Raw genomic sequence first — 24,768 nt, 5'->3', positions numbered from 1 at the left:
ATTAATATTATTCTACATAAACTTTCAATCAAAATAAGAAAAAAATCTAAAAATGAAGGGCTATCCTTGGGAAAAACGACAGTATGCAGGTGAGTGCCAAGTCTTATGGCTTACCTTCTCGTAGTTAGTTACTTTGTTAAGTAATTTAGTCTTAAATGTCATTTTGATAAATTTTTGTAAAAAGCAAGGATATCTTTGAAATGTTATCAAGCAATGATGGACATTGGCAACACAATTCTCAACGTTTAAGAAAAAAGCTACAACATGCAGGTCTTTAAAATAAAATAATCAACACAATCTAGACACTAAAACTTATAGTATTTTTACAGACTCAGTGTCTTTTTATCGAAACTAGAATACGACTTTCTATGCTGCTTGACACCTTGCAACATCTACACCCTTACCTCAGGATCTGTTGTAATGGTTGTTGCAAAATCAAAATGTTGAGATAAACTTGATACGACGCTCCGCTGCATAGTTGACAACTTTTACTGTGCAAATCAATTGTTCTTCAACTTTAAATTTATGGTCCGAGTGCCATTGCTAAACTGGTTCGAAAATCCAGTCAGTGCTCACTTTTAAAATGAGAATTTAAAATTCGCTGCTTTTTTAAATCAAAACGTCGCGTTGCTTATCATTTCTACCAGTTCAAAAAATCGTGACACGTAGCAGGACTCGATAAAAGTGAACTAAAAGAAAAACGTTAGTATCTCGCGAATGCAAAATGCATTTTTAAAATAGGTTTTCTATTTGCAACGTCTTTGGCATGCAGAGTTAACATAAATATACATTAGCAGGAGACTTTTTCCGGAAAATAAGCGGTCATTTCTTTATTTCTGTATAGTTTTGAAATTGTACATTAAAAAAATTCATTCTTTCATTTATATTAAACAATGATTGTTTGAAAGTGTTATACCTTACTTATTAATTTATACACAACTTTGAAAAAGTCAAGACTATGAACCTTTAAATCGTTGATTAAATAATAGACAAGTTGAAATCTGCAACTTAACGTATGACATGCGTTTCTTTAAAAAAAAAAAAAAAAAAAAAAAAAAGAATAACTGTTTTTTACTTTCATTTCCACATTTATTTTAAAAGTTTTTACAAATGCTACGAACATTTACAAATACTAACACAAACGTACATGGTGACCACAAATACAATAATTTAAGAAATTCGCAGTTTATATACAACAAAATCTACGCACATGCTTATAGAACCCCATAGAATCCTTTACCAACTTAAAAAAATTTAGAGATTACGCAATTTAAGAAATATCGCTGGTCTATATTTACATAAAAATCGTGATTTGGAACCAGTCGTCGCAATGTGAATTCGTATAAACTATTTTCACTTGAACCTGGTAATTATTCAAAAAATTTAAATATTTTCCCTAAATTATTCCAAAATAAGCAAAAAATTATTCATAATAAACATTCTGAATTTGAAAATTTGAAAATTGAAAGAAACATCTTTCAATTGACTTTAAAAAACATTCATCATGTAGAGTTTTGAAATGACATTTCTTTCAATTGTTCTTTTCATTTCATTCATATAATTAAAAGATATCATTTTAAAGCTATTTAAATAAAATTATAAATCATAAAGTTCGAGTTTAAAACGCATTTATATTTAAAAATAATTTTTAAGTCTTTCCTCGAAAGTTTTGAAGATTTTTTTGAATTAACTAAATATGAAGAAATATTTCGCATTTATGTAAGAACATTAAAAACAAGCTTTTCATACATAATTAAATGGTATAAAAGAAGACATATAGGAATTAGCAATATCGCTTAATATATAAAATAATAAGTATTTTTAAAGTCACCGACCGAAATACGAATAAGTAGGACAAGATAATTCTGATTGAGACACGGTTTGAAAAGCAGGGCGGTGTAAAGACGTCCCATAAGATTGTGAACACGGAGAAGGAATACGACTCATACAACAGTGATTACAAGAGACATGTTGGTTAGACAAGGTGTTTCCGATGTGCATTCCAACGTATTCAGAACGGCCACTACATAAATCAGCGTGAAAAGCACTTGAAACAGAATGATTTGATGGCACGTTCATTGTTTGTTGCCGCAAAGCGCTTGATACAGGAGATATATAACACGAAGGATACATATGTTTTGTTGAGGATGTTAAAGATGGAACTATTGCAACAGGACTAAAAGAGTTTAGGGAAGGAACCAAAGACGGTAAAGATGTTACAAACTCTTGATGAGAATCAAAACCTTGACTAACAGGCTCTTGTTTACAGACAACTTGTTCTGCTGTTGGATGGAGATATCGCAAATCCATAAATGCACTTCCTAATAAATGAGTATTTCTTTCAGTAAATGTACTTTGCGGACTTCTTAAATTATGCAATACCGGTAGTTCTCTTAAATTTCGAGATTGTACAGGACTCGGAGTTTCTGCCACACATTTTCTAGAGTTATATGGAACAAACTGCCAAGCCTTTCCAACATCATAGTGATTAAATCTTCCTTCGTTTCTTTTACTAAGATGCATATCACAACTAAACGACATGTCTTCTTCGCTTTCACTAGTGCTTGATATTGTGATCACGCTTAAAGGAGACGAAGGACTATCTTTAATAAAAATAGGCGAAGTTCTTTGACTACAACGCGGATGCTCATTAGGGGAAATACAAAATGACGTCATGTAATGTTCAGGGGTATTATTAGCACTTAGATGAAATTGCCAAATAGGAAACGGAACAGGATTCCACATGCTCCATGATGGAGCAACAGAACTTGTATTAACTTGCTTTGGATGTGTATCAACAGCACGAATCCAAGAGTTATTGTGGACTGGACTACCTACTTGATCGTCTGACATATAGCCTCCATCTTCTAGGGAGTTTTGCCACGATGTTGGAGGCATAGGAATTGTTGAAGCAGGGGGTGCTTGCTGCATCCTAAGAATATCAAATTTTGTGTTTTTTATATACTTCGTATATAAAAAGTGTATAAAAAAACATATTGAGAACTAATTTGCAAAGATAATTGCAATTTCTAAAATAAAAATAATATAGCATTACTTAAGCGTTAAAATTAAATAACAAAAAGTACTTTATGAACGGTTCTCTCATTGAATAATAAAACGGAAGCCTTTGTAATGAAGAAACAGATGCTAGATACTGTGACTAAATTATAAAAAAAAAAGTATATATATATATATATATATATATATATGTATATATATATATATGTATATATATATATGTATATATATATATGTATATATATATACATATATATATATATATATATATATATATATATATATATATATATATATATATATATACATATATATAATAAAATAAAAAAAACATATATATATACATATACATATATACATATCATCCCCATTGCTGAAAACACCGATTAAGTCGAAAAATTTTTTTTTCAAAAAAAATATTTTTATGAACAAAAAATATTATTTAAATTTTCGACTTAAGCGAGGTTGTAAGCTAAGGGATGATATATATATATATATATATATATATATATATATATATATTTATATATATATATATATATATATATACATGTATATACATACCTATACATATATAAATATATAAATACATATAAATACATATATATATATATACAGTTTTTTACTTATAAAAATGCGTTTATTAATAAAACTATATTTTGATCAATAATGAATTTATTCCTTGCAATTATTTAAAAGAAAACTTTAAAAAACACTTAAAGTAATTCAAGGTTTGAATTAAGCGATTGCAAAATGAAAAACCCGGAAAAATAACTGGCCTTCAAAATTTTAGTTCATGCAAAACTATCTAATTTGTTTTATAAGGGGCGAATCAACTTAAATTTGTGAGCAAAAAAGTTATAAAAAATAAAATAAACTTACGACTACAAAAGTAATAACACTCTAATAACTAACTGCATTATAAAAGCAATAGTGTTATTACTTTTATAATGCACTTATAAGTTTTATAATTCATTCTTTGTTCAAACAACATAAGTAATCTTAAATTTTAATTGAAGTAGAAAAGCATCTAGAAAAATAGAGTGGATATTCAAATAATATTTAAAACTTATTAAGGAACTAAAACAACTTTATAAAAATGTACTGTATAAATGTTATTATGAAAAACGTTACTAATGGTCCATATAAACGAACGTTAATTTTAAAATCTTTTAAAACTAATAAAATCTTTTTATTGATTGATTTTTAATAATATTTATATATCCACTTTATTATTTCTAGATCTACTTTGGTTAAAGTTTGGAATTAATAATGTTGTTTGAACAAAGAATGAAGTTTAAAAGTGCTTTATAAAAGTAATAACACTTTTTAACACTATTATAATATATTACTACTAAAGTTTTAATTACTTTTATAATGCAGTTAGTGACACATATAGTGAGTTAGTGACTAGAGTGTTATTACTTTTGTACTCGTAAGTTTATTGTTTTGTTTTGTTTTTTATAGCTTTATCGCTGACAAACTTATTATAATTTGCTCCTTGAAAACTTAATTTTAGTTTTCAAGGAGCAAATTTTAATTTTAGTTTAAACAAAGCAGTGTACTTGCTTTGTTTAAACTAAAATAAAAAATAAAAATCATTAGTTTCACACATAAATATACAAAAAAAAAACTTTTACACTGGACTACAGATTATCATAGCGGACAACTCAAATGAGAATTTTTTTTTCAAAAAACCAGAAGATACACCGCTATAGTTATATATTATATAACTTAAATATAATTATGAACGCGTGTTTAGATAACATCTTTGAAGTCACACTGAAATAGCCTACTGCTGGTGGCTTCAATACATGCATCTTATAGCCTGCTGCTGTAAAGGAGTGCAGCTATATCAACAGAATGTTTGGCATGGATTAGGGTTAGGGTTTCTTTATTTTTATTATTCTTTATTTTTTACTTCTTTTTCTGAAAATTCTATATAAATTAATAAAACAAAAATGGGGTAAGGATTTGTTAAATAAACACTTCATAGTATGTGTGTGTATGTGTGCATACATACATATATATATATATATATATATATATATATATATATATATATATATATATATATATATATATATATATATATATATATATATATATATATATATATATATATATATATATATATATATAGTGGAAAATAACAATCAGTCAATGATCAACGACCGCCTCAAATGAATAAAATTGCTATTTTGACCTCCCAGAATGAACTCTTGCCGATCATGGTTGGCCGGTTGAAAAAAATTATCATTTTGAAAAATGTTCGACAAATAATCAGGATATTATTTGGAAAAACTATACATTAATACTAAAATTTAATAAAACCATATAAAGTTTGAAAAAACTTTTAAAACAGTTTTATTTGTATACAATATGCTTTTTTGACAAGTGTGTGACCTAATCTATATCTATTAACTTTGCTTCACTTATTAATATTAGGTCCATTTTTTTTTTCTTAAATGATAGACATTTTTATTATATTATTAAAAAATATTTAACACATTACTTTAATAAAAATATAATAATATATAACAATTACTGTATTTAACTAAGAACATTCTTTCAACTGTACTCTGTACTTAGTCATCTTTTTTTATCTTTAATTCTTTTTATTTATTTTTTCATTTTTTTAACATGTGTTTATAGTAAAAAAATCTTGTTTTATACAAGAGCAGATCCATAGGAAGGAGGAGAGAGGAGGGAAGGGGGGAAGGGCAATAGGGACATTAGTATAGCCATCGCCCAAAACATATCTCTCTTCTAACTATACTTCGTCTTTTTTATTCAATGTTTTTATTTATTTTTCTTGTAGCTTTTCGGCCATTTGTGTAGCAATTGCAATAAATAAATTGTTTTTAAATAAATTTAAAGTTATCATTTGCAAGTTGCCATTTTTTTCTATTATTTTATTGTAATTGAATTTTTAAACTTTAACTCTTCAAAATATGGCAACAAAAAGAGACAACTCATTTTTAACACTATCAAGATTGGAGTTAAAACCACTTATTGAAGAGAAAAATCTATTCAATAGAATTTCTATTAACTTAAAAATACTTTTTTAGTTATCATACTTTGCATTTCATAAAACAATTTTTTTTTTAGTATTAAATGATCAGTTAGCATTTTTTTTTATTAAAAAAAATTCAATAATTAAAACAAAAAAACTCAAGGATAAATTTTTTGGACGTTATCAAATTTAAGAGCGCAAGAATTTGTTAAAACTATTAACATTAGCATGTAAATAAAACATTTGTTATTTGCAAGTTTTCATTTAAAAATGCAATAATTTTATTTAAAATTATTTTTTTAAAAGGAACACAAGTTTGTTAGTTTGAAAGTATTAAGTTTTTTTTGTTTTTATATAGTTCAATTATAAAGTACTAAAACTAAGATTAAAAATTTAATAAAAAATAAAAATAAAAATTTTGATCGTCCAAAAAAAAACAATTGACTTATTTTCCACGCTGTATTTATATAATACTTGGACTTTAGGAGGGTCGCCAGTAGGGCGACTTAAAGTAACTCGTTGGTTAATTTTGGTCACCCGCCAACTTTTTGAGTTGCCCACTGACTTTTTGAGTTGTCCGTCTCAATTTTTATAGGAATTTTTGCATTAAGATTTCTCCCATACAGTCATTTTTCATTATAGGGCTAAGTGTAGACTAGAAATAATTTGCGTAAATAAAAGTAATATTGTAAACTATTGATAAAACACAATTTTCTACTTTCAGATAAAATTTAACAGATAAAAATTAGTAAAAGCACATGTCTATATATATATATATGCGGAGGAGGGGGGGGGGGGGGATGCCATTAGGTTTTTCATTTGAATTGACCGCTTATTTTATTAAAACAATATGCCTTTTTTTTTTACAACAACAAAGTTGTAATTAAAATTAATTTTAAACTTAGCTAAAAAATAATTTTAAACCATGCTAGAAATTATATGAACTAATTTAACAAAAATTATTAATTGAATCTAAACTCGGTATTTGAAAAAAATTATATTTCCTTATAACTTATTTCTCGAAACAACCTTATACTTAACATAATTTTTTATTTGTTTTTCACAATTTATTTATTTTAATTTTTACGCATTTAATTTAGCATTCTTAAAAAAGATTAGTAACTACTTATTGATAGATTTTAACAGAGACCAATAAGATATTTAAGATAAGATATTTGTAAATATAATTTATGCTCTTAAATATATTATGTCAAAAGAATAGGCTTTATACAATATTTAATTAATTAGAAACAAAAAATCTATTTGTGAAAAGAATTCAGTTGAACTGAAGCACTTCTCCCTTTTTATAAGAAAAAAAAAGATTTTAATTTCGTTTCACTTAAAATATTCTATGATAATCTATAATGGAGGGACTTATATTTTGCGTAATCAATTAGTTAGCAAACAATTAGAAAAAAACTTAAATAAAATTTGCAAAGCTATCTTACATTCATTTGAAACTAAATTTTAAATTCAACAATAATACTATTTTACATTCCTTCAAAACTAAATATAAATTTTTAAAATAATATTTTAAAGTCAGTAATATTAAAAAAAATTTTATAAAACAATTTGTTTCTTCAAAAAATGATAAATTCCAAGGTTAAATTCTTTTCTTTTACAACCTAATAAACGATGTTTAAAAATTGGTTAAAAGTTAATTTAAGTATTCCAAAAAAAAGTTTTTGTCAAACTGAACGCTTTCAACATTTACGAAAAAAGCAAGCTGCATAGCCCCTCTTAACAAGGCCTGACAAAGTATTTTTTATTTTTGGCAAATTTAGTTCTATAACTTTACCTCTAAATCCTTAAACAAAATTTGTAAAAAAATAGCCAATTTAAACAATAAAATTTTTAAGTTTTTATTTAGGAAGTATTTTATTAAATACATTTAAATGCTCATACAATTTTCTTATGTTTTGATTAATAAAAGAAAATGGAGAACCTTAAAAATACATCTTTATTATTATTTTAGACCATAAAAAATTTTAAAAAATTTTTAAAAAAATTTTTAATCCAAAACCCTCATTTGTGACTTCTCACATATTTTACTTATTTGTAAGTCGACGTAGTAGCACTCTGTGCATGTTCTACCTATTTGTAACTCTATGTAGCAACACTCCTTGCATGTCCTACCTATTTGAAAATTGATGCACTCCTCGGAAGATCTCTCTCTATATTTTTGCAAGGGCTTTGCCATCTTTGTTAAAATACTTCCATTAAAAATATATTTTATAGTTATATACTCTAGTATCATTATAATGCTGATATCTAAAATAATTTTTTAGCGAAAGAAGATAAAAACCCAATAAAACTTAACTGTTTTGCAGATCACTATAAATAATTTTTTTTTACTCTTTTAATAAATGATAGTGTGAAAAAAGGTTATTAGAGGTTTTAGCAAAAAAATAACCAAGGTAAAAAAAAGCTGAATTTGCAAGCACATACATAATTGACAATATACATTGATGAATAACATGTACTGTTTTAAAAAAGAAACTTATTGTTTAACAATTTTCTAGCACTGATTTATATTATGAACTGACAACTTATTAAACAATCACATCATATCTATATATATATAAAAAAAAAATAGATGCATTTAAATTTTGTCTATTACTTTGTTTATTTTACTATAACAAAACAATTGTTTGATCAATTGTCAAACATCTATATTAAAGACTTATAAGAAGAGTTTTAGTTTTCAATTATTTTGTGAGTACAGCGTGCATTAGCATGTTAAACACGCTATGATATAGAACATGCACAACATGTAAAACACACTCTGCAACATAGTAATTTCTTTCAAATTAAAAAAAAATTTAAAAAAATATTGTTACAAACCTCATATTGAGATAAATTTTGATTGGAAGAAGTAAGAGGCATGCGTTGCTGATAGTAAGTATGTAAATGACAAGCATTAACATCGCACATGTGCAATGAAGAAGCAGTAGGTATTGTTACCAATGAGGCATTTCTTTGGGCTATTGCTTGAGTTTTTAAATAGGCAACAGCATCCATTACTTTTACAGATGATTGAACACTGAAAAAAAAAGGACGTGTCAGGGTTAGGTAGGTTTACCATACTGACCATAACCAATTAAAAATACAAAGTAATCAATTTATTATTCTTTGAATTAAAACGTTTTATTAGAGACTTTAAAAGCCAAGAAATATAGCCACAGGTTTTTTCCTGTTGAAATGTTTTAAAGATCATTAAAATAGTTTAAATCTTCAAGATCAAGAATAGTCAAATCAATAGTGTCAAACATGCTTAAATCTGCTTAGACCCTTTTAGTTTTGTCAAAACTCAAATAGGTACTACAAAAATACAAAACCTTATCTTATCATTATCTGGCTCATCTGATCAATGCATTTATTGTTAACATCTCTGGCTTTTCTGACCAATACATTTGTTAATGACATCAAAATAAGTAACAGTTTTTGATTTATTTAACATTTTAATTATTTTATTTTCAATTTTGTTGAAAAAAAAATCTCTTTTTTGAAAACCTTAAAACCTATTAACTAATTATCTAATTTATATTTACCCAGGTCACTGATTCCCTGATAGTGTAACGCTGACATAACGCTTACATATTAATCATGCAAAAGATATTTGATTTTAAAGCGCGTTAATTACTTTAAAAACCATCTTAAGTCAAAACAAATTTATTTTATTTAAACTTTATTAAATTTTAGCGTTACAATATTGTGTGGTGTAGTGGTTAATAAATTTCTTCATGGTGCCTGCGCTCCGGGTTTAATTCCAACTGGAGTCTATTTTCGTTTTTTTTTTTAAATAATTTTTTATTAATTAACTAATTAATGCCAATATATTAATAATAATAAATATTAATATAATAAGACACGGTGGTTACTAAATAGTTAAGTAATTCAGTTAATAACATAAATGTGCATAACATGTCTTGCTTTTAAAGAAAAACTCAATTTATCAATTTTATCAAAAATTAAATATCTTTAGAGTTAATTTGTCCATTAAGTCACTGTTAATTTGGACAAATTATATAGAATTATAGTAGCGCAAAAAAAGTATGTATACTCCACTAACTCTATTAAAAAAGTTAACATTGTATTGACGTTAAATAAAATCATACGCTTTAATAGATTTATATTTCAAAGATATGTAACAAACTTTAGGTAATAATACAATCATTTTATTTTTCCATACGATTTTATGAATGTATGGCAAAATGAATATAAATTTTTATTTTACTTTATAGTCGTGTGGGAGTTTGTAAAAAACATTAAAAAAAAAAACTAAAAAATTTCGAAAAAGAGATTTTTTTCCTTGACTTATGGAAAAAAATTTGAAAATCCCTTACTTTTCCTTGATTTTCCTGACTAGAAAAAATTTCCCTGATTTTTCCCTGATTTTCAGTTGGCTGGCCACCCTGTTAACGTTATCGTTAATGCTCTTACTCTCAAGTCCTTAATACAAGGGGAGAAGGAGGGGAGAGATAATTAAAAGAGGGAGTGGAATTTTAGTTTAGATCTAATAAACAATATGGTTTGTGTGTGGGTGTGTGGGTGTGTGTGTGTGAGTGTGTGTGTGTGTGTGTGTGTGTGTGTGTGTGTGTGTGTGTGTGTGTGTGTGTGTGTGTGTGTGTGTGTGTGTGTGTGTGTAATAAAAGGGGAAGTGGGAAATTTTTTATGATACAATATAATTATTTTTATAAAAAAGTTTAGTTTATAAATCCGAACTAATACTTTTTACAAAATACACTTTATTTCAAAAAAAACTATTTTATTCTAGCGTGTCTTGCGGTCAAATGCATATTTTTAAACAGCTGTTTTAGCATAATTTCAATAGGATTTAATATGCTAAATCAAGATTTACCAGGTCGGCAATTATTAAAGCCTGTTTACGCTGAAAGTTTTTGTTTTTATTGATGACTGAAAGAATTATTTTTTAATTCAAAGGTCGATTTTCACTGTTTTTTTTTTAGTTTTAAGATATGTTTTTCCTGACAACAATTAAAAATTAATAAAGGGGGGGGGGGATCTTAATAAGCTTGGGGTGGGTGGGAAAAATTTCTGCAAAATAATAAATGCCCCCCTCCTTTTTTTAATTAGGGACTCGAGAGTAATATACTTTATAAAGAAATTCTTTATTGAAATTTTTTAATATTTTGTTTTTAACAATAGTTTTAAGTCATTTAAATTTTTAATTTTAATTCTTTTTCACTTATTAACACTCATTAGGTATGCGTAATATATATAAGATTTATTTACCTTCACCGGCTTCACTTCACTTATCAAAATAATTATCTTTTACAAGTGTAAAGGGTTGCTATAAACAGGCGCCACAGGCGCCCATGAACTTTCTAGTAAAATTATAATTATGATATTAAAATTTATTATTCTTAAAAAAGATTTAACGTTGTGAAAAGTAAAACTGAATTTAAAAATTTAAATACAAATTTATTAATATAAAACAAAACAGAAATCAGCAAATAAGATCAAATCAACAAAGTTGTTTATTATATCAACAAAATTATGTATTATAATTAAATGCTTATGTATATCCATTATTTATATTGTTTATAATATCCATTATTGTATATTATATTCATTATAGTTATTTGAAACTAAGTATTAATAAAAAAATTATTTCAATAGACAAAAAAAAAAAAAAGATAAAATATATAATAAAGTGATCTTGTAAATGTATCTATGGCAAAACTAACATGTAAAAAAGCAATTTTTGAGTAAAAATTTTAATTAGCTAAAGTTTTGTACTGTTCTATGCAAAAAAGGATGTTTCCCTTATATATAAAATTCTATAAAATGTAAAATACCTGTAAACTTGTAACATTGTTTAGTAATACTTTAAAAGTCTTGTTTTAGTTTCTATATTCATTAATAATTTATTTAACTATATAATGTCAAAAATGTCCCAATGTTTTCAAAAAAACAGTGCTGCATCAAGCACTTCTATGCTGAAGAGACTTGGTAAATCCGGTTGACGATTTATGTTGTTTGGCTAATGCCTTTATGCTTTTCCAGTAAGAAAGCTCTAGAAATTATTTGTGGATGATGTGTTTACAGTTTTGGATGGTAAAGCATTCCAATCATTTTCGACTGTTTATGAAATAATTGAATCCTTCAGCACATTTTGACACATTTTAAAAAAGTTTTCGAGGCAAAGGTTGCGGGCGCATAGATTGTAGTGTGAAGTAACAGACTCTTTTATTGGTAGAGTGAAAAAGTCTTTTTAACTTTTTTAAAACCATGTATTATTTTAAAATGTATATTTTTTGACCAGTCTTCTGCTTTGTTGACGTCTATTTGCAAGAAAGCACCATCTTAACTCGATTTGATAACTGAACCTTGTGATACCCTGCTTGTAACACTCATCCATTCAGATTCATGGAAATCAATTTCCACTTGCTGTTATATATTGGTGAGGGATTGTTTGATCCAAGTGATTAATGCTTTGAGTTTAAACAGGAGTTGACAGTATGATACCTTATCAAAGCCATTACTAAAGTCAATGAAAATTACATCAATAAGGTTACCTTAGTGAACAACTTTAGTTAAGATATATCTCACTTCAAGTAGATTTGTGACGCAGCCTTTTTTGTTTATGAAACCATGTTGCTCTTTGATGATAAGGCTGTTTACTTACGAAAACAGCCCTAACACCAAAGAGTTTGCAGAATTTCAAAATTTGATTGTGTATGATGCTCTTGAGGGCTTTGCAGGGTAGGGATGTATGTAAATCAGGACAGAAGTTTGATATTTTTGTTCTGGACCCTTTCTTTAAGATAGAACATGTTTGATTTTCTCCAGAGGTCTGGAACAATGCTTTTTTTAAACAATTTATGGTAAACTAGTTTAAGAAGTGTAGTGATTGCAGGTAGGTTGTATAAGGCAGTTGTGCATTATCTTAGAATTCTTGGATATTGTATTTTTTGTACTTTTAAAATAAAACTAATTTAAGTACTATATAAATTTAATATAAAAAAAAGATTTAAGAGATTTAAAAATTATCCAAAAATTTATTAAAAAAATATATATAAAATAAAATAAAGTTATAATTTTGGAGTAAAAAATAAAACCAAGAAATTTGATAAGCTTTTATTTTTGCTTTTTTTGTTTCATAAAAGTAGAAATGTTTTAAAAAATTACATTAAGAAATGTTTTTAAAAATTACATTTTTTATTTTAGCATTACTGTTAAAATGAAAAATGTAATTTTACTTTTATAAAATATTTCTTTAAAAATAAAAAGTGACTTTAAAACTTAAAGCTTTTAAAGCTAAACTGAAATACTGCATTTTATGCAGTATTTCAGTTTAGCTGCAGTGAATGCATGCATTCATTAACCAAACTAGATGTTTTTATAACAAAATAATTTTTAATGTTAATAAAGAAGTTTTATTAACATTAAAAATAATTAACTCAAAACTTATCTTCTAACATTATGAAATAAACACAATTTGTCTGAGAAACTTTTAAATCCAAGACAAAAATCTGATTTTTTATAGCTTATTTATATATGGCTTTTAACTTAAAACACAATACTATCTTAAAAATTTTAGTTGAAATATATACCGAAATGCACTTTTAGCTTTTCTTTGAAAACTCAACAAAAAAATTCATTTAATTCAATTAAAATCAATTTAATTCATCATTGCCAACCCAAAAGTGTTTAAGATTGGCAAAAAATTGCCAACCTAGTTTCTATGCTTTATGGTAAGACCTTTGTACCAATTTTTTTTACCGACCTGATGCCTCAATCTTTTAGAGGTTGGCAAATTATTGCCGACCTCATTTTTCCTGATTCCGAGGGTTGATCATGTAGAGATAATTTATAGTAGAGATGTACATGTAGAGATAATTGAACCCTGATAAGTTATTACTGTATGTTAATGAATCATATTTTTGTTTCTTCAAATTATTTAAGCCTTTACAATAAACAAATTTGCTTTGAAGAAGAGTCTCATGTCAATAACTTACTCTTGAATATTAAAAAGAATTTACCTATATAAAACTGCTAACATGACATTGATGATGAAAACGAGTAATAAGTAAATGTCACATTTTACAATAAAAATACTTACATTTTGCAATAACAATACTTACATTTTGCAATAATAGAATTGTGTCAAATGAGTAAATGTAAAAAATGGATGACGCAAAACTTCAGCAGGTTTTATTCTTTTAGCAGGATCTAATTCAAGCATTTTCTTCAAAAGATCCACAAAAACAGATCTAAAACATTTTTAAAATAAATTTTGTATATTTATACAATTATAATTTTTAATTTAATTTCATTTGTTTATAACTTTAATTTATATTTTTGCTTAATGCACACATGTCTACTCACATATATTTAAAGTTTAATACACACTCACTCGTATTTAAAGATTAAAAGTGAGAGATTTACAATAGTCATTACCTTAAATTAAAGAAAATGTTTGTTTCCAACAATAGAGTTTTCTGCAATGACTCACTAAATGGATTATTTTAAAAAAACATCTTACCTGTCAACTCTTTCAGCAGTACTTTCACTATGACTTAAGCTTGATGGAAAATTTTTCTATAAAAATAAAAAATTTACCATACAGTTTTAACATAGATCAAATAAAAATAAATTTTAAAATTGCAAAAGAAAGAATATTAAAAAAGTAATACTTAGAAAAAGGGCTACCTAAAGTCAGGGTGAGACAAGGTTTACTAAAACATGGGTTAGCAAAATTATAAGAATGAGATTTAACTATCTTTAAAATCAACAAACAAAAATTGCTTTTAATGAAGGAATAACTTTTTTTTTGTGTGGTGAGTAACATCTTAATGTGCATTGAACATATGGTTAAAATAAAAATTTAAAAATATTTTGCACTATAGGAAGTAACTTGTACATATTTTCCCCCATTAAAAGCAATTGAGTGCTTCCCTGAAGTTTTGAGAAATGCCTGTAGTCGCTCTTAAGTGTTGAGCGAACGATTCCGTTGTAAAGCTAATGACCTCAGACTAATGCAGTCGCTTTACAGTCGCTTTACGAGTTAACAGTTTTTGAACATTAATGAGTTTTTTATTTGAATGCTGTGTGATTTATAATTTAACTTGTACTTAACAAGACTGATATAAGAACATATGTATATCACTTAGTTAAATCTTTTTATGATGTTTTGGTTTTATGATTCTTAATAACATTGTTTTGCAATCATTCATGATTTTATGTCAATATTATTTTTATGTACTTTAACTTATGTACTTACATATGTCATGGAGTCGGAGGTCATTTTGGCTGGAGTCGGAGTCGGAAAAATTATACTAACTCCGACTCCAGCTTTCATAAAAGTTTCGTAACTTTCATATGAATTTTATATAAGTTAGTCATTAAAAAATTTTCTGTTCTGTCAGTCTAAAGCTTAAGTATCAAACTTTAGCGCTCAAATTGTTACAAAACTTTAAGTCCCAGCTTGCTCTGATTGCTGTAGGATATCCAGACATAATCAAAATAGTAGTAATAGTTTGCAACAACTGTAGGAGTTTGATATGTTAATTTAAGGCCTTTAAAACAGTTATAAGCAACAGGGTGTTTTGTTGCTTATCACTGAGAATCATAAATCATCTCCCCTGTGCTCTCCTCCACCATCCCTTATGCTAGATAACTTCATGGCTTACACTGTCCGACACTGTGCTTCATATTCTTAGTAGAAAGTTAGACGTGCCAACACCTAGCACAAAAAAGCTGCTTCACAGAACAGAAAATTCCTTAGAATGAGAAATGACCACTATAGTACTTATGTCTAGCTTTGTTATCTCTTTTACTTTGTTTATTACTGCACACGCAAAAAGAAGATAAGCTCCTATATATATTTTCCTTATTCACTATAATTTAGCCTCCAGATCATGTAGGACATTATAAAGAAGTGCTGCTTTTTATGGTTGTGAATTTAGCACATGTGCTAAATTCACAACCATAGAAACAGGAGTTATTTATTAAACTTCTGTAAGGTAGAAGTAGCCCAGTTACCGCAGGCAACTAGATTCCAGCTTTCATTTCACTTCACAGCTAATTAGGAAAATGAAACGTGTAATCTGATTGGTTGCTAGAAGCAACCAAGTCAATTGAGTATGGAGCGGCTAGTTAGCTAGAGCGGCATAGGGGCAAGTTGGGCAACTAAAATATCTTACAAACTACGCATCAAGGGACAAAACATCTAATGGACAAAAGATAGGTATATATAATGGTTATATAATGCGCATCAAATGGTTGTTGGACAGCATTTAAGTGAGATGCGCGAGCACCTTTTCGATTTCGGACCAAAAAAATATTTTTACTATATTTCTCTTAGATGCCTAAAAAATAATTTGTTTCGCAACACTTAAGTGTTTATACATTAACCTTTTATTTGACTTTTGATTATACTTTGCTAAACATTTTTAGGTAAACATTTTAAGGTCTATACGCTCTTTTAAATTAATCATTCTTAAATACTCTAAACAATTTAAGATGTCGTTAATTCTTTTTTTTTTTGAAATATATTACGGTTTAATACGATTTAAAACTATTTAATTTTTGCTTTTTTTAAAAATATTTGTACTTAAATATTACTTAGTCAATAAAATATATAAATTAAAAATTTAAATAAAAATTTTATTTAGTTTTGAATTATGTGTTACTTGTTTGCTATGTTTATTAAAGCGCAACTTTATGTATTTAATAGAAAAGTGCGAAATTATTGACAATTATGCAACAATTGTAAGAACATACTGGGTTCAGAGAAACAGATATATTTGAAATGGAGGAACACAGTATAGAGACAGAGGAACAAACCGAAATTGTTTCAGATGAACAGCAACATGGCAGTTTAGATGATCTTGTTGAAACCATGTCAATACATTTTCGCATTCATCACATGCGCTGCGCTGTGCATACCCTACAGCTGGCTATATGGGATGGTCTGCAAGAAGGACATGCTGCTACACTAATTGAAAAGTTGAGGAAATTAGCTAGTGCTGCCAGAACCCCTAAAATTGACTCAATTTTAAAGAGACACGCTGGAAAAGGGGCAATTATTGATCAAGCCACACGATGGGGAAGTACGTACTTAATGATTCAACGCTTGGTTGAACTGAAACCCTTTCTCGTAGACATGGCTAATCATCAATTGATGCTACATGAAAGCCAATGGAAACAGGTGAAAGAGCTTGAAGAATTGCTACAACATACATTTGCAGTGACTAAAAAATTGCAAGAAGAGGACTCAACTCCAGGTATTTTTCTTAAAGAGTGGAAAAAACTTGATGTTTTGCTTGTCCCAAAAAGAAGCGTTATTTGCAAGTGGCATTGCTGCTTCAATGAAACAGAGAGAAAAAGTACTATTAGAAAATAAGATTCTTTTGGCAGCTGTTTATGTAGACCCAATGCATCGGATACTTCTTGATGATCAACAACTGACTAAAGGAAAAGAAGCTCTGTTTGAAATAGCAGTAAGAATGAATAAATTGCAGAACTGTCAGGAACAAGAGAATTGGGTCATACTGCCACATCTTCAACATCATCTACTGATGAAGAACTTGATTTTGAGAAATATTTGGACCATAAAGACTGTGCAAAGCGTTACCGCATGGAAAAATAGTCATCCCTATCAGAGAATACTGCCAGTAAATTTCAGCACATTTTTTTATGTGCATTAAAAGTAGTGGAACAGTTTGACCATTCATCAAAAGTAACAATACTGCAAGCAATTTATATGTATCATGAAATGGTCAGAGAAGTTGCCCGAGTGGTTACTGCTTTGCCACCAACTCAAGTTATTTTGTAGAGGCTGTTCTCTGCGCTAAAAATAATATCAGATTTCAGGACATCCATGAAGGAGGATCTGACGGAGGCAATACTTTTTCTGAGGACTAATTCATAATTTTATTAGTGACTGCATAAGTGTTTATTGTATATCTATTTACAAAAGTTCTGAAAAGTTATTTGTTCAAAAGTTGTTTTCTAATAAATATTTTTTAAACTAAGTGGTCGGATTATTTATATCATGGTGTTGAAATAGAAATATCTTAACATTTTAACACAGTAAATTTGTTGTTACAAATTGGTGACTTATGAAGGAGTCGGAGTTGGTCCATGAGAAAGTTAAGGAGTCGGAGTCGGAACTACAATTTACCGACTCCACAGCCCTGCTTTTAACAAAGTTAATAATTAAATTAATTTTAATACTTGCTGGTATAAAAAATTTTCTAAGAGAGTTGTCATGTGAAATGTACGATTTCTATAATTCTGATTCATTTTTATTATTCAATAACTACGAGACAAAATTACTTTTGCATTTATTTTTTACAAGAAAATTCATAAGACCCTATCGCATTTCCAGAATTTTCTCATTCTTAAAAACTCCAGATAATAAAATCAGGCAATTTAATCAAAAAAAAATTCCATCATTTTTGAGATAGAAGCCCGGAGACCCAGAGTCCTAAAAAATGATGGAACTCAGCATTCCTGTAGCAAAAATATATACATATTACATGGCAGTATTTAGTAAATAGTAAATATATGCAGAAATTATAATATATAATGTATTGAAAATTTTCTCTTAGCCCTGTTATCAACCCCTGCTAAATCTTGTCATTTTGCTGGGCTCCGGTTTGTAAAAAGTTCCGTATTTAGCCTGGGCTGGAGCCCCAGTCCATACTAGATACAGTGCTATATTGAAGTTATGAATTAAAGTTCTAGGAATAATTTATGTAACTGAAAAATGGTATGGCATTGTCTCTGTGTGAATAGATGTCTTTAATAGTGAACCTTGAGGTTGAGTGTATTTTTTGGATTGTTTTTATTTTTAATAAACATTAACATTTAGCCTAACAGCTTTACAAATATTAAAAAACATTGAGATTAAACATTAAAACTCAGAGTTAATTGTTAATTTAAATCTTTTAAAAAAATGTTTTTAAAAATTTGCACAAGCTTAACGCCATAAAATATTAGAACTTGCTGCTTGTCCACTAATAATATTTGCTGCTTGTCCATCAATAATAAATGCTGCTTGTCCACCAATAATATGTGGACATTAAAGTCCAAATAATCAAAATCTGCTTTGTTGGTTTTCATTTTGGTTTTAAACTTTAAAAATAATACAAAATAAGTAAAATTATAAAATTTTCATATACTTTATATATTTAGTCAAAAGTAAATGTGTTTTATATTGTGACAGTGATAATGTAAGTTTTTAATTTTAAACCATTTTCTTTTGGACCATTAAAATCTTTTAAAAATAAGTTAAAGTTTCATTTAAAACTAAAAACTTACTAAAAAAACATTTTTATGTATTTTATACTTAAGCAAAAAAAATTAAAAAATAAATAAATGATAAGTTACAATAATAATCTCAGTCATTAATAGCCATTAATAAATTACTAAAAATTATTATTATTAATTTTTAAAATATATAAATAATTAATAAAGTATTATTAGTTATTAATAAATTAACAAAAAAACCAAGTTAGTTAAAAAAAAACTGTTGAAAAAGTTGAAATCTTTCCTACATTACAAACTATTAAAAAAAAATACCAATATAATATCATCAAGCTGATTAAATATGTATCTTCTACTACTTTCCTCTTTTCTTAATCTTCCTGAATCATGTTCATACTCATCAGATCTCTAGAAAAAAAAATAGCAAAGCTGACAAAAATGCAAAAAAATGTATTGCAGAGCTGGTTTTTAAAAAAAAAGTTGACAAAATAAAAAATAAATAACAGTGCCAGAAATAATCATTTAAAGGTTGCCATCAAAACTGATCGTTTGAAATGAAAAATATTGAAAAGTAGACAATCAAATTTTTTCCAGACAATCAAATTTAATTTATAAAAATTGTACAATATACAAAAATTGTACAATATATATTTTTATATTTTGCTTTTAACTCTCAATAAATCTTTTTACTCTCGTACAGCAGTTTAAGCATATTATTTTGAATCGCCCAAAACAAACTATGAGCTCCTAATATAACCCTGATGTTTTGATAAATAAAAAAAAATATGGAAAGCTATTAATTCTTCTTAAATAATTTCATATTATATGAAATAATTGTCTGTTATATGTTGTCTGTCTCTATTTTATAATTTATAGACATTTTATTTTTTTATTCTATATTAATCTTAACAAAACAAAAACTATAACATCATTTTGAAATTTAATTATCTCAAACTGGCTGGCTGGTGAACTTTAGTTCAGATAAAACTCAATTTTTTTCAGCCAATCGTTATCGCAATAATTTAGATCTTCCTATATTTATGAACGGCGATGTACTCGATGAGTCATCTACTCTTCATCTTCTAGGATTAACTAATTCTTCCAAACTTTCTTGGAAGCCATTTATCAAATCTGTTGCAAAATTAGTTATCTGCTAAGGTTGCATCTCTTTATCCAGCTAGACACTTTCTTACTTCGGATTCTATTCTCTATATCTATAAATCTCAAATCCGGCCTTGTATGGAATACTGTTGCCATATCTGGGGCAGTTCTTCTAATGATGCCCTTTCTCGTTTAGACAAGGTGCAAAAACGCATTGTAAACATAGTTGGACCTGCTCTTGCAGCCAACCTCCAACCATTATCACATCATCGTAATGTTGCTTCTATTTCTCTTTTCTACAAATACTATAATGGGCACTGCTCTAAAGAGCTAGCGTCTATTGTGCCATCTACTAAAATTCATTCTCGTGTTACTCGTCATTCAATCAAGTGTCATCTTTTTTCTGTGACTATTCCTAAGTGCTCCAAAAGCACTTATTCGTCTAGTTTTTTTCCTCGAACATCAGCTCTTTGGAATTCTCTTCCTTTATCTTGCTTTCCTGATTCATATAATTTGCAATCCTATAAGTCGTCCGTCAATCGTTATCTTGCTCTACAATCTTTATCTTATCTCTTTCAGTAACTTCCAACTTTAATTAGTGGCTGCTTGCAGCCTTGTTAGAAGCGAAGATGTTTAAAAAAAAAAAAAAGTCTTTCAATCGAGACAGAAATACCAATAATATTACCAAAATTGTTTGCAGTAAATAACTGAGTTTTGTTAGAGGTAATTTTCACTAACTACTGCAAGCTCCAAGTTGTCATAGAAGTGAGAAACTAGATTTAAAATCAATTTTTTTATGCAACCAAAAAAAGAGCTTTTAGTTGTGTCATCAGCAAAAAAGCCACTTTAGATGTAAGATTTTCATGAAGATCATTAATATAGATGAGAAAAAATACAGGACCAAGGATGGAACCATTAAGTACACCATAACTTTACTGGTAATAAAGAAGAGTGGTAATACCAGGGTTAAAAAGAAATGATTTCATAATCTAATAAATATACCCAGATACACCATGTGAAACAAGCTTACGCAGAAAACCAGTATACCAGACTTTATTGTAATCTCTTGATGTGTCAGAAGAAGTAGCCCTTGCCTACTTCTATTTAATGTACACTACAACCTTTTTGTTATAACAGTTAACAAGTTTGCTGTAGAACAAGATAATTAATCTTTAAAACTTAGAACTGCAGATGCCAATTTGCACCAGATAAATTAAATTAATTTGCACCAGGCAAATAATCTTTAACAAGTCCTTAATTGAACATGATTCAGTGACGCATTTATTAAATAGTTAAATAAACTTATTAAATAGATAAATAGAGATAGAGTTCTGAAGGAGATTTTTGTAAGACATGTTATTTTTTTAACAATTCACTCCTAACAAGGCTACTAATTACTTATTTAAAAAATGAAGAAATAAAATATTAGGATGTCTTAATTTAAATTCGTTGGAGTAAAGTTAACAAAAAATTACTAAAAACAATGCTTCCGTATTTTTACAGTGCAACCAAATGCAACAGAATCATTTTTAAATGACCTTTGCAAATATACAAAAATCAAAATCATGATTCAGAAGGCCAACCATAAACTTAAAGTTTATTTTAAATTTAACCAAGATGATCATACCTGAAAAATATATATTTAAGTTTACCTTGAAACTTTCCCGGAAAACATAATAATGGTAAAGACACAAGGCTAGCTACTGTCTGGGTACTAATAAGTCAGTCAAATTAAGCATAATATTACTTTATTCATTATATTTAAAAAAATTTACCTTAAGCACCCACTCATACTGCCCATACATATCAAGTACTCTTTTAAAGTATCGATTTCGTTTTGATGGTGCGGCAGCTTGCAATAGATGCTGAGGCGGAAGACCTTCAGTTTGTGTAATGTATCTTATCTAGATATTATAAAATCAAGTTTAATAATACATCCAATTATCTATAATTTTATTTAAACTATAAATAAAAAATAAAAATTAAAAAAAAATCTTAATTAATTATTGAATACTTATAATTTATATGACTATTGATATAATACTTATAATTTATATATAATAATCAATATTAACGTTTAAGTATAATAAAAAAATTCCGTAACTAAATCCTTGTTGTTATATTAACTTTATTAAAAAAAAAAACTCTGTTTACAGAATATTGAAAAGGTTTATAAGCTTAACAAGTGCAATTTTAAAAGAACAAAAACTAAGATATAAAAGTGCCTTGTACCTATATGCAAGGAAGTACAGGTATGTATAACAAAAGATATGAAAAAAGGTTTTATCTTCTTTTTAACAATTTTACAAAAATTGTAATACAATAATTATAATTGTATATAAAGGTATGAATAGGAATGTTAGTGCAGCTACATATTGTGGTGGTGCATGAAAGTGTTTAGACAAGCAAAGATACTGAAGAAGGGACATTAGCCTTAAGACATTTGTTGAATTGCAGAATACCTTTCAGACATTATCTGACAGGTTCAAAAAAATGTTAGAGGCTGTTTCCAGTAAATTTTGTCTTTTATCTAGAGGTAGACTCCCACTGTCAGTAAAATTTTCACTTTAAAAAATTTTTCAAATCAAAATTTTCATTTTATAAGTATTGCTGCCAACTTCAATAAAATAAATTACAAAGCTAGAGATATAATAATTTGTTTAACAACTATAGATTGCATCCATATTGCAACTTTGGCTAATAGTTAAGATATTTAAATGTAATATGTAAACTCATATGCACTATTATGCGATCGCATGTTATTTCCAACTACGCATTTATTTTTTAGTGTGACAACTTGACCACATCTTTTTCAATTTTTGAAAACGTTTCAAAAATGCACTAAAACAAAGTATTGGGTAATAAAGCAAGAAATCACTTTTAATAATTGTATACTATAAAAAACATTTTAAATAATCAAAAGATATTACATAGTTAACAAGTGTGTTTTTTACAATAAATATAAATGTTTTTAAAACAATTTGAACAATTAATTTTATAAGCAACAATGAAAATAATTGTTTCAATAAACTTTTAGATGAATCCATAAACTTAAAAGTCAAAAACATGACTAAGTCAAATTTTTTTTTGTTATACTATATAAACTTACTAATGAAATGTTTTTACACTATGCTTAACGCTTTTAAACAAAATTGTATCATAGAATAGTAAATAAAACTTTTATTTATTTCAAAAGTATTTTTTTTTAATGATGAATGTAATTTTTTTTTTTTTTAATTTTTATTCTTAATTTTATAAACAAAAACGACAACAAATGTGTTTCAATAAACTTTTTTAAAATATTTATAAAGTTAATATAGCGAAACATTAACATTACAAAGTTTTTTTGTTGTTTTGTTAACTTTCTAATTAAATAATTTTTATACTTCCCAACACACTTTTAAAAAAAATTTACAAATTTTAATGATTGTTTTGGATAAAAAGCATGATATAAATCAACAAAGAATTTTATTTAAAAACTGTGTATTTTATGAATGTTTAAATACAGTTTTATGATTATTTTATAACAAATATTGTGCCTTCAATTATTTTTTTTAAAGAGTACATCAAGTTAATATAGTTGAATACATAACACATTTTTTTTTAAACATCTTTACAAAAATTGTAATATAATAATAATAATTGTATATAAAGGTATGAATAGGAATGTTAGTGCAGCTACATATTGTGGTGGTGCATGAAAATGTTTAGACAAGCAAAGATACTGAAGAAGGGACGTTAGCCTTAAGACATTTGTTGAATTGCAGAATACCTTTCAGACATTATCTGACAGGTTCAAAAAAATGTTAGAGGCTGTTTCCAGTAAATTTTGCCTAAAATATAGCATGATATAAATCAAAATAGAATTTTATTTAAAAACTGTGTATTTTATGAATGTTTAAATACAGTTTTATGATTATTTTATAACAAATATTTTGCCTTCAATTATTTTTTTTAAAGAATACATCAAGTTAATATAGTTAAATACATAACACATTTTTTTTAAGTAAATGAAAATAACATGCGTGTAAATATATATATATATATATATATATATATATATATATATATATATATGTATATGAATATATATATGTGAATATATATATGTGAATATATATATATATATACATATATATATGAATATATACATGTGAATATATATAAGTATATATGGAATATATGTGCATATATATGTATTTAAAAATTTAAATATTCAAAAACTTTCCATTTAATAAGGGTTGCCAGACGTCTGGCCTTTACTTAAGAAAAACTTGAAAGATTACTTAAGATTATTTAAGATTACTAAAAGATTACTTAAGATAACTAAAAGATTACTTAAGAAAACTTAAGAAGGTTGCTCAGAATAAAACAAGTTGAAAAATTATAAT

General features: G+C 26.9%; 1 protein-coding gene across 1 annotated transcript in view; it reads right to left on the bottom strand.

Moving 5' to 3' along the window:
- Positions 1 to 1,067: 1,067 nt before the first annotated feature.
- LOC136071780 (homeodomain-interacting protein kinase 2-like) overlaps positions 1,068 to 24,768 on the bottom strand; it is a 36,117-nt gene continuing 12,416 nt past the window's right edge. The window contains exons 3-9 of the mRNA XM_065789967.1: positions 22,153 to 22,281; positions 19,592 to 19,684; positions 14,547 to 14,602; positions 14,146 to 14,274; positions 8,879 to 9,077; positions 3,087 to 3,160; positions 1,068 to 2,932 (exon numbers count right to left, since the gene is read on the bottom strand). Of these exons, the coding sequence (XP_065646039.1) occupies positions 1,828 to 2,932; positions 3,087 to 3,160; positions 8,879 to 9,077; positions 14,146 to 14,274; positions 14,547 to 14,602; positions 19,592 to 19,684; positions 22,153 to 22,281 (1,785 nt within the window). The 3' untranslated portion in view covers positions 1,068 to 1,827. The remainder of the gene's footprint in view (positions 2,933 to 3,086; positions 3,161 to 8,878; positions 9,078 to 14,145; positions 14,275 to 14,546; positions 14,603 to 19,591; positions 19,685 to 22,152; positions 22,282 to 24,768) is intronic.

This window comes from Hydra vulgaris, chromosome 02, assembly GCF_038396675.1.
Source record: "Hydra vulgaris chromosome 02, alternate assembly HydraT2T_AEP".
Lineage (NCBI taxonomy): Eukaryota > Metazoa > Cnidaria > Hydrozoa > Anthoathecata > Hydridae > Hydra > Hydra vulgaris.
This window is presented reverse-complemented; position numbering and strand designations above follow the sequence as displayed.